At 33.7% G+C, this 12168-nt stretch overlaps 1 protein-coding gene across 1 annotated transcript; it reads left to right on the top strand.

The window, feature by feature from the left end:
- Positions 1-602: 602 nt before the first annotated feature.
- On the top strand, positions 603-11660 carry Vps16A (vacuolar protein sorting 16). Its single transcript, XM_090101843.1, has 15 exons — positions 603-879; positions 958-1147; positions 1603-1749; positions 2348-2474; positions 2818-2951; positions 3156-3331; positions 4356-4602; positions 5160-5416; positions 5914-6052; positions 6482-6616; positions 6849-7010; positions 7330-7549; positions 8003-8180; positions 10562-10762; positions 11124-11660. Exons 1-15 carry the CDS (start codon positions 830-832, stop codon positions 11266-11268), a joined length of 2508 nt encoding a protein of 835 aa, XP_089957969.1. The 5' UTR covers positions 603-829; the 3' UTR covers positions 11269-11660.
- The last annotated feature ends 508 nt before the right edge of the window (positions 11661-12168 follow it).

Genomic DNA, 12168 nt, shown 5'->3' with positions numbered 1-12168 from the left:
AATAATATTGTATTCTTGCAATTATTTCCTGTCGCATAGTTAAAATACACTAGCTGATGAGCTGCATGCTTCATTACTTTTTTTTATTTATACACATTATTTAATACTTAACAATCGAATTAGCGTCTGGCTAATTAATTTTAGATTATATTATGTTTGAAGAACATAATATGAAATTTACAGACATTCTAAAATAATTTGAATTTTTTATAAAAACGAAATAAAAAATTGCGTCTGGCACCTATTTAACAACGAAAAAAACGTCTTGCAATAAAAAAATTATGTCTAATGGATCTATCTAAAGGTAAAATATTAAAAATTACGCGTTAAAAAATGACTTTAAATTAAGGAAATTATCCTGTGCAGAAGAGATGCGCACTAAAAAACGCAACCACTGCGACCAGCCAGACAGCCCGGACTCTAACCGAAATAGCAAGAGGAACAGTATATCAAAGAACCAACTATACTAAAATGCTCACTTGTCAACGTTGGTAGCTCCTATACGATTATGGGAATTTTTTTGGCTGTATCGCGCTTCAATCAGATTCTTCTTTGACAATGTCATGATGACATTTGATAGTCTGTTATCATGACATTTGTAATTTGACGCAAAGTTTTCATTTGTGGTTTGTTGTTGTACTTTTTGTAATTAATGTAATTAAAATTTATTTCATAGTACAACAAATTTATTCTTCCTTTAGTCAAAGAATGGTTCATGTGTTTAATATTGATTGAATAACACACACATTCTCTATTTTTCAATAATCAATTAGTTTACTGGTTTTATTCTATCAGGATTTCTCCCACTTTATTAAATTAATTAGGAAAAATGTCAGCCCTATTAACAGCGGACTGGTTTCAGTTGGATTCTTACTACAGGTAATAGCATAAAACAAATAACGCAATGCAAAATAAATTAAATTTTTTAACTTACATTTTTAACTTAAAAATTTTCAGGAAATTTGACTTGTACAATATGATATGGACCATGGACGAAGGTTTGGGTAATATGATCGTCAGTGGAGCGGCTTATGGTGGTCCGATAGCTGTTGTTAGAGATAAGAAACAATTTGTCCGAATTATGACCACATCCAAACCAGTTATAACAATTTACAATGGTGTTGGCAATATTATATCTAAGATATTGGTTTGTATATTTAGATAACAATTATACATTTTGCTTCTTGAAAAACTCTTATTGTTTGTTGTATAGTTCTCTTTGGATTGTTAAGAAACCTTGCAATTGTTTATTTAACAAGAAAAAACTTGTATTTCGGTAATGCAGCTCTATTATTCAAGACACACTTCTTATATTATAAAAAAAAATATGTGTGGCACTCGAGGACTGCCGCGGTAAAGCTATTTTTTTTATTGCATAGCATCGCATCTCTGTGCCGGTTGGAGTGGGGGGTGTTAGGTTTTTTCGTTACGGAATTTTTACATTTGGTCGCCACGCTCAAAGTCTGAGATAAAAGCTATGCAATAGCTTAAAAATATCATTTGGTTTCTATCATTACCTTATTCCTTAAAAAGTTCTTAAGATCTGTTCAGCTCATACTTTCACAAAAACAATTAATTATCTTAAATTACTTAACTTTTCAGTGGAACAGTGGTGTGCTAGTTCACATGGGTTGGTCTGATGGGGAACAGCTACTGTGTATACAGGAGAGTGGTGATGTACTTGTGTATGACATGTTTGGAGCTTACCAGAAGACGTTTAGCATGGGACAAGAAGTCAGAGATACAAAGGTTTGATTACTTTGTACATTACTAGCTTGAGCGCTTATCTCTACAATAATAGTGTGTCCAAATATAGTTGCCTATATTGCATGATAGTATATTTTCCCATATAAGGTGTGTGGTTTTTGGATTACTGTGTTGTCAATTATAAAATGTATATGACAAACTAGCTATGCCATGCGGTTACAACCCTTCTTTTTTTTTTTTAACGTTGGGAAATGCATTTACGCATCCCCCTCGGCAGTTTTGCTGTCCAAGGGGGTATGTGGGACTTGCACGAAGCCATACCCACTAAAACCCAACGGTGGCCGTCTTTCGTCCTGAGCGGCGGGGGTTAACAGCCAGGCCTTATACCCCCGCCATGCGGTTACAACCCTGTAAGAATTCATAGTTTTGCTGGCTTTTACCCATTTAATTGTTTTACCCTATCTACATAGCTTATAATATGATATCCTGTTATTATATAGGCTACATTATTATCATATATGTGGACAATACATTCAGTGGTTTACATGTGAAAGAGTTATAAACATACTATGTTGATAGTAGATGGTGCATTTTACTAGTAGTTTCTACAGTGATTTAAAACTGTTTCTTTTATTTACAGGTGTGTAAAGCTCAGTTATTCTCCAACCCTCACGGCATTGGCTTAGCCGTAATTACCACAACCAACCGAATGTACTTAGTCAGCAATGTTTCTGACCCTAAACTAAGATCATTGCCTGATCTACCAAGTAAGTATGAATTTTAATATTAAAATGTAAAATTTCATTTTCAAAATTTCATAATATAGTTTAATGCTCTATCTAATTAGAGGTTCTTTTTCTCTGTTTATAACAATTTAAGTGTAATCAATTGTTCATTGTTTGAACTGCAACAAAAGGCAAGGATTTTACAAGAGATTAATCAAAATCTTTTCAATTCTATTTATGTAAGTTAAATAGAATGTGATATACATTCAATGTTATTTACAATAATATATGAATGAATGAATACTTTTACAACAATTTCATACAAGTTAAACAATTAATTTATAAGCAAATTTATATTTTTTCAAATACATACAAACATTTTCAGGAGCGAACTTGCCAATAAGTTCATGGTGTGTGCTAAGTACTGGCCAGCGGTCTTCAACACAAATCAGTTTCCTTGTGTGTCGAGATAAAGAAGTTTTTAAATGTCAGCTTGGGGAAACTAGACCTATACCTATGGTAAGCTTTTGAATTTAAAATAAGCTATATTTATTTTTAAGCACATTAAAAAGTAAATATTTTCTATTTGAAAAAAAAATGGAAATCCTACTAAAAGTAAGAAAGCTCTTTTAATCACGTAAGAAAACTTGACTTATAACAAACAAACTTCATGATAGGTTTTTATTTGGCTTTAAGTTCATAAATAACATTCATTTTTTTCAGCGTCCAGAATTTAAAAACGCATACACTCAGGTACTATCAATAGTGCCATCACAAAATGGCCGCCATGTCGCTCTGTTCACGGATTCCGGCTTCCTGTGGATAGGTTCTTCTGATTTTAAGAATAAATACTGTGAAATTGATACAGGATACATAAAACAACCAAAGGAACTTGTGTGGTGAGTAAAAACTTAGAGAGATAATTGCTTGTTGAAATTGTACTTGTATAGAAAACTAGCTGCTCCGCGCGGTTTCATCCCCGTGGCTCCTCTCCTGTTGGTCGTACCGTGATGATAATATATAGCCTATAACCTTCCTCGATAAATGAGCTATCTAACACCGAAAGAATTTTTTAAATCGGACCAGTAGTTCCCGTGATTAGCGCGTTCAAACAAACAAACAAACTCTTCAGCTTTATAATATTAGTATAGATAATACAATATTTTATTTGTATTTTTGATTATTTTAACTCTCCACTACACAACATCAGCTTTAGGGAGCGTTCCCACTATGTCGTAACGACTAATTTATCGTTCGACGACTGTAGTCTCTACCTGTTCCCATTATAACGATTGTTTGTCGTCAACATTTTTTATCGTTTAGCGACTGTCGTATCTAGCTGTTCCCATTGGATCGCTCAGATCGCTCGCATCATCAGCAAGCTACAAATCTAGTCGCCTCTGCGTTCGCTTGGGTTGGGAAAAACAAACCGAGTACAGACGCGAGGAGCGCGCGGGTGCGAGAGGGAAGGGAAAACACGTGTTCGTCTACATAGAGTTGCCGTCCACGATTTTTTTATCGTTTTACGACTGTCGTGCTAGCCGTTCCCACTGTCACGACAAAGTGTCGTCACTGCAAAAACTGTCGTAGACGACAGTAAATTGTGTCGTTCTAAATGTGAACACCTCCATTTAAACATATAAGCCACGACACTTAAAACTACACGATTATTTGTCGTCACGACCCGGTGGGAACGCGCCCTTAAGCATGCACTTTTTTCTATTGTTGTTTTTTTTTTATGCTACCATTGACAATTTCTACTTATTTAACTCAACAAAATATAATCATTTTAAAATATGCCTCAGCATAATAAATCTTCACTTCATACTACACAAATTTTTAGGTGCGGTTCCCAAGCCATAATTGGTCATTGGGACGATATTGCTCAACATAATTAAACTTTGTTTCACACTTCATTTTTAGGTGTGGTTCCCAAGCCATAATTGGTCATTGGGACGACATGATGTGCATCTACGGATTCAACGGTCAATCCATAACCTACCCTTACGATGGGCCGTTCCACATAATACCAGAAATGGACTGTGTTAGAGTGATCTCTGAAATGACGCATGAGTTGATACAAAAAGTGCCGGTTGTGGTTGAGAAGATATTCAGGATAAATAGTACCGCCCCTGGGTCTTATTTGGTGGAGGCTTCTAAGCAATTCCAGGTATGTTATCTTGAAGAAATTAAACTTTTATGCATTATCAAATATGTATGTTCTATTTTAAAAATAATTATCAGAATATGTTTTGTTTCAATTTTGTATTGCATTGCAATTTCCATACTACTCAATTGATAACAATATTTGGTAACCAGTTCTCAAATATCTCTGCATGATTGACTTATTCATTAAATATGATTTACATACACAAATCAATTATATGTACTTACATAATATATCCTCTACCTTATTACGTTTTTACGAACTTAAAAATGTAGATAAAACGTAATTTTATTATGTACTAGCGGTCCGCCCCGGCTTCGCCCGTGGTACATGTTTACGTTTTCTCTACATTAGAACCATCCTTGTACTTTAAGGAATATAATAAAAAAAGAATTATCAAAATCGGTTCAGCCGTTCTCGAGTTATGCGCTTACCAACACATTTTGCGATTCATTTTTATATATAAGAAAGATATATCTACATTTTTTAAATCCTTGTAACCTACCAATATTGTCAACACCGCATAAAGACGGCTTTGTTCTTATTACCAAAATATCCAGAAACGCAGCCACCGAGCGGACGAGTACATCCGCCTAGTAAAACCAGATCTGTCCACCGCAGTACAAGACTGTATAGATGCTGCGGCTTTCGAATTCAATACTGATGTTCAGAAGATGTTGATCCGAGCTGCTCAGTTTGGTAAAGGGTTCCTATTGGAGCCAGCGTTGACGGAACATTATGTGACCACGTGTAGATGGCTGAGGGTGCTCAATGCGGTGCGGGATGTGAGAGTGGCTATACCTTTGACGTTCTTGCAGTATCCTTTTTTGTTGAAAACTATTATGTATTTTAATGTGGTGTTAGTAGGTCTCCTTATGATAACGGTATCTAAATATTCCTGTTATATTTATTGTCTATATTGAGTTCCTGCTTATATTAGCAGGATTATTACGAGTTTTCGTACATCTAAAACAAACGAGTTGTTAATAATTCAATTTCACATGAAGAAATGGCGATTTTTCTTAGATTCCGATTTATACTATGTCTAAATAGATTTTTTAATGTTCTTCAAAAATGCTTCATTCAAATCAATCACTATTTAATGTGTTAACTCAAACAACTGGGAAATAATTTCCGGTCCTTATAGTTACTTCGAAATACTTTACCTTACTGAACCAGGCATGCTAACCTGAAAGACCGCATCTTCACTTACCATCAGGTGAGATGGCGTTCAAATGCCTGAGCAGCGTATATAAAAAAAATACAACTTTTTCCTTTAATTTAAAATTAAATTAAACTTAACTCAAACCCCAGAGTTCAAAACTTAGGTGAAAGAATCCTTCTAGACAGACTGATTTGGCGCAGACTGCATTGCCTCGCGGGACACATCGCTTCGTATTTACAGTTGAAAGACGGACAAACGAGAGTGCTCTCTCATTGGGCCTGTTACAAGGTATATTTATTTATTTATTTTTACAAACATTCCAGTCATCTGGAATTTTACCTGGTATTTTTAGGTATTCTTTTCAAATTTCACCACTCACGACGCCATATTGTTAAAATGGCGCCTAAAATGAGTTTTTTGACGATATCTCACATATTTTCTCTTATATTTTCACCATCTTTTTTGTAAAATCTATCGGCGTACGAGCACGAGAAAGTGTTACCTTATATGCGTTTTGAAGTGAAACTTTTATTACATCGTCTCAAACTTTTTGATCTGTGTAGCGCATGTCGCGTGACGGTCGCGAGTAGGTATAAAGCAGTGTTCGGAAAGTTTCACTTTTATCGTGGTTTCATAAAACCACACAACATTTTTTTTTTATAATATGTACCTTTACTTGAACGAAATTAAGAATCTGAATGTAAATATTTTTTTCAGGTAACACAACCCCACCTGGACAATGAAAGTGCGGCGCGGGAAATAGGTGAGAAACTTCGAAACATTCCTGGTATCTCATATTCCACTATTGCTATGAAAGCCGCAGAGAAAGGCAGGAAAGCGCTTGCTATCAAGGTAAAAATGTGTTTTTATTTTTCTATACAGTGTAAAAATCAAACATTGAATATTATGTCTTCTTCAATCTACTTTATACGAGAACATAAGTGAGTGTTCATGTTCAATTTGGACTAAAATAAAAGTTTATTTTACGTTTCTACACAATGACGAACCCAATTCTTCAATTAATTCTATATATCTGTATAGGTTGTATTTTTCTCCATTATTCATCTAATTTTAATTATTCCAGATATTGGAATATGAAACGCATAGCAAATTACAAGTGCCATTGCTTCTATCACTGGAAGAAGGAGTTATAGCTCTATTAAAAGCTACAGCCAGCGGTGACACAGATCTTGTGTATATCGTACTTCTACATCTCAAGGAAAAGATGGGGAAACATGAATTTGAGGTAATCTTATGTTTCCGTTTTCAATAGTGTAAGAAAAAATGTTTATGTTCTCGCTATAAAGTTTCGTTTTCATTTATAATCTCAAATTATTTCCATTACTTTCTTTTTACTTTTTTATCAATTTAGTAATATTTCCGCAACAGAGATATTTATATAGTTTAAAAACCTAAATAAAGTATTTCTGCCTTACAGCCAATGCCAATCATTTATTACCCTTCCAAATTACCGTATTCTATCACTGCTACTACATATCTCTATCTATTCCTTTCATATTTATCAACTTTGTTATGTCTTAAAATTGTTAAAATACCCCTTCTAGCTAACAATCCGAAGTCTACCACTCGCACATGCGCTATACATAAAGTACTGCGCGAGTCACAACCGCGAAGCATTACGACAAGTGTACGTACAAGAGGACGATTTCCCGGGACAAGCGCACACGCATATCCGGGACGCTATAGAACAAACCAACCCGGGAAGTATCGAAGCTTCGCTTATTTCCGCTAGAGAGTGCTATAAGAAGGGGAAAAACGATTTGGGTAAGTAAAACTAATATTAAAAGAATAGTGAAGCATTGCGAATGACTATGCGCTAGTGGACGATTTCCCGGGATAAGCGCCCACGCATATACGCAACAACAAATTCAACCAAATATGCTAAGTTTACGATATCTTATAATGACCAACACTCGTATATTATTTTCTAGAATGTTAATAAAATATTTATGATTGGTGTATGTTGTATATCATAAGAATTATAAAATTGTTTAATGCATTTGGCAATAATCAATAACACATACAATTTTTTGGGGCTATTGAACTCTTTTTATATGAAGAATTTTTCACTTATGGCTTCAGCTCAGAAATGTTGTGAAAACATTTTAAACAAAATAAAAGATAGTGTATAGTTATCCAAATTTTATGAGCAAGCTAACTTCATCCCTATTTCCAAACTATTAAGGTCCAGAATCGCATTTCTTATTTATATTTAAGGCGCATCAATCTGCGAGGACGCACGTAAACTTTGCAAGCAACAATCTAGTTTACAAGAAACGTATGGGGAAAGTTTTGTTGGTTTGTCTTTACACGACACGGTGAAGAAACTTTTGAACCAGGGAGAAATCAAGCTGGCTGATAAATTGCGCTCTGAATATAGAATGCCGGATAGGAGGTTAGTAACATATTTCTACACTAATAACTATTAATAAATACAGAGGAAAGATTTTGTTTACAACTTTAGTATTTGATAAATAAAATAATAAAAATAAATAATAAAGCAACATTTTTTTCTTAGTAACTTATTTAATTTTGTACAATAAGGGCCGATTTTTCAATGCCCAGATAAACAGCTAGATAGACTTTATTCTTCAGTTAACAAAATATTCAATTTTTCAATAGACGAATAGGACGTATCTATCGAATAACTACGTTATTTGAGGAATAAATCTATTTGCCGCTCCAACGGCCAGATATAAATAAATAAATAAATAAATAAAATCTTTATTTTGCTTTAAACATGGTATTCAATGGTGATACAATTATATTAATAAAGCACAAACATGTTCAGCCAATACAAGCATGCAAAATTAAAATAATTACCATAAAGGAATTAATGGTGCGTTCGGGTTGAACTTTCCATGAACTCCTTTATGGTATAGAAGTTTTTTTCCTTAAGCCAATTAAGAAGATTTTTTCTAAATTTATAATCATTAGACGTCTTTAGGTTATTTGGAAGATGATTGAATATTTTAACGGCCATCCCCACGCAACTTTCCCTGTATTTGACGATACGAGGGTTCTCTCGTAAAATTAATTTATTCGGATCCCTTCGTGATCTCGAGTTTAGTTGGGAGGATGTTTTAAACAAACTACTATTTCTAAAAACAAACATACACAATTCAAAAATATATAAACAAGGTAGGGGTAATAAACCAAGCTTTTTAAATAAGGGTCGACATGATTCAGTGGGTGCTATTCCACAGATGGCTCTCATGCATCGTTTTTGCGCAATGAATGCTCTATCCCTAGCAGTACTGTTCCCCCATATTACCAATCCATAGCGAAGGTGTGATTCTACGTAGGCACGGTATGCTGTCACGGCAGTCTCTAAATTTGTGGTAACTTTAACCCGTCTAAGCGCGTAGACGAATCTATTAATTTTATTACATACATCACCTACGTGAGCCTTCCAGTCCAAATTATCATCAATTGTAATACCTAAATATTTAATATTTTGTAATGCGTCAATTTTGTTTATGTCTAAAGCAATGTTAAATTTTTTATTAGAAGATTTATTAAATTGTATGAATTTTGATTTTTTAAGGTTAATAAATAAATTTTTATTTTCAAGCCATCGTATCATTTTGTCAATTGTAGAATTTATGTCAATTTCATGATCTTTAATAGTGCAATTAATTTTATTAGATGTCACGACAATTGAGATGTCATCTGCAAATAGTATACATCTATGTTTTATAATATTAAAAATGTCATTAATGTATAACAAAAATAAAATTGGTCCCAAGACGCTTCCTTGTGGTACTCCATATTTAGTTACTCTTTCTCTAGATGTATATAATGTTATTTCATTATTTTTGTCAATTTTACTAATTCTAACACATTGTTTCCGATCTTTTATATAGGATGAGAGCCACTGGAGGGTTAATCCTCTTATTCCTAGTCTGTCAAGTTTTAGATGTGATAGCGCGCTATTCGACTGTTAGGCGTTTGAGTTGACAACTGATGCGTCAAATTTGAGATATTTTCGTATGTCATAACATAGAGCGTAGAATTATTAACAATTAAACCTCTTTCTATATAATTATTATCAATTAAAATCATATTGAAATTGATGTTTTTGATAGTACTGATGACCATGCCATTGAAAATTTGCCGAACGCTGCCTTTAAGTATGTCGTTTCCATCGTAAAATATATAAATTGAAACACAAATTTAACCAAACTCTTTACTCGAATCAAAACAACAATCAACAATCATAGAAGACAAGTGCACTCCTGACGTGAGTCATAATGACGGTTGTTGACAAATTGCAAGATTTGGCTCTATCCCGCTCTAACCTGACTAATTTAATATGTTTGTTTCGCCACTCCGAGAGCAGTGCTGCCAATATGGAAATATTTGGTCAGATAGTTATTCATCAAATAAATCACGATTGAAAAATAGGCGAGCCGTAATGAGTTAGATAAATAATTGAATAAATCTATTCGAGGGGTAGTTATTAGACTGTTTATCTCGCGATTGAAAAATCGGCCCTAAATGTTACATGAAAATGAGCGAAATTTTAGTTACTTATCTATATTGTTGAAGATATACAATTTCTATAACTTTTTTTCATAAGCAATTTGAACCTTAATTACTCGTAATTTCTGCTGTTTTCTGTTTACCTGGCCATTTTCTGGATAAAAGTCTTTTTGTCCTTCATTAATTCCCTAAGTTACCAATAAATTTCCAAGCAATTATTGATTTAACAACACATCTTGTATCCGCTAATCACAGAAAACATGACATTTAATTTTTACCATAAACTTTTAGATATTGGTGGCTCAGAATCTTAACTCTGGCTGAAAAAGATGACTGGGCAGAACTAGAGAGATTCTCTAAATCGAAAAAGTCTCCAATCGGCTACGAGCCGTTTGTAGACGCGTGTCTCATGCACAGGAAAAATGATGAAGCCCTCAAATACCTTCCGAAGTGTAGGGATGATATTAAAGTCAAATATTATGTAAAAGCTGAGTAAGTATAATCTTAAATTGACATTCTGTATAATTTATTTATCAAAAAACAGCTTTGCTATCTACTCGTGTATTTGTGTACTTTTGCTTTTAACCGACTTCAAAAAGGAGGTTCACAATTCGACAGTTTTATTTTCTATATTTGTTACTTCTGAACCAACTCTGAACTTTTGACTGGGTGAACCGATTTTAATCTATTATTTATTTGAAAGAGTCTGTTATGTGGTCCCCTTTACATTTAGTTTAGTTTTGATAATTTTAAGTTGGTTTTTAATGTTTTCTTTAAAAAAGTAATTGTTCTAACGTTGTCAACGTTCATTAAATGCAAATAGGTAGTTATAATATATTTTTCCACTTTACAGGTTTTACGAAGAAGCAGCGCAAGTCGCTTTTGAACAAAAGGACGAAAGTGCACTTTTCTTCGTACAGAATAAATGCCCAATTCGCGAATCCACGAAACATGCTAGGATCTCTGCGTTATTAGAACAATTATCCACTAGGAAATAAGTACATTTAAAAATCCAGTATAAGTGTATAATGGACTGATTATGTAAATACTATAAAAAATTTATCATTATTTATTTATCTCATTTAAAAAGACGTACACTATTAAATGAAACACGGGATTGTAGAATAATCTTGTTTTTCATAAGAAACTATAACTAGAATGTGCAAGAAATAATGTTATTACTTACTATGTATCTATTTAATTTTTTAAGCTATTGCATAGCTTTTATCTCAGACTTTGAGCGCGGCGACCGAATGTAAAAATTTAACGAAAAAACCTAACACCCCCACTCCAACCGGCACAGCGATGCGATGCTATGCAATAGCGCAACCGCGGTAGTCCTCGAGTGACACACGTATTTTTTTATTTATGCGTTATTCATGTCTAAATATACCGCAAAGATTATAGGCTTAAAAATTGTAATATAAGGTAATAATGTATTGTGATACTGTTAAGTTTATTATACGGCAACAATCGCCGAAATGTATTCTAGTGATATTATTTCAATAAATAATTATATCCATGAATGTATTTTATTTTATCTTACTGATTTTCTGGGTGAATTTAAGTGTTCTGGAAACCGAATATTCACAAAAAAACGTCTTTCTATTTTAGGGCAAAAATAATAAGCAAAATAATTTACCTGATCCAATCCTTGAATGATATTGAATCATATTGTATTAAATCTCAAGTTCACTGGTAATCACTCAAATCTGTTCTCACCGACAGATCGCGAGATGACGCATTGCGATGCGAAACATCACTAGCGAAACGTACGCGTCTGTGTAACGGCCATTCCGCAGGTCCTTGCGAAACAATACTGACAAGGACGCAACTATTTAATTTATCTATGTGCTAGAGTGAGACATATCATATGCGAAAATCTGCCACACTACTTA

This window comes from Colias eurytheme, chromosome 5, assembly GCF_061535395.1.
Source record: "Colias eurytheme isolate Ceu_HAF_F1 chromosome 5, ilColEury1 Martin Lab GWU primary, whole genome shotgun sequence".
NCBI classification, from domain to species: Eukaryota; Metazoa; Arthropoda; class Insecta; order Lepidoptera; family Pieridae; genus Colias; species Colias eurytheme.
This window is presented reverse-complemented; position numbering and strand designations above follow the sequence as displayed.

What these genes read in the sequence shown, in the direction of transcription:
- Vps16A (XM_090101843.1), top strand. Translation starts at nt 830, where the DNA reads ATGTCAGCCCTATTAACAGCGGACTGGTTTCAGTTGGATTCTTACTAC. An exon ending in ATCATTGCCTGATCTACCAA is followed by an intron (nt 2,475 to 2,817) that starts GTAAGTATGAAT and finishes AAACATTTTCAG; the next exon opens with GAGCGAACTTGCCAATAAGT. An exon ending in ATACCTTTGACGTTCTTGCA is followed by an intron (nt 5,417 to 5,913) that starts GTATCCTTTTTT and finishes CTCAAACCCCAG; the next exon opens with AGTTCAAAACTTAGGTGAAA.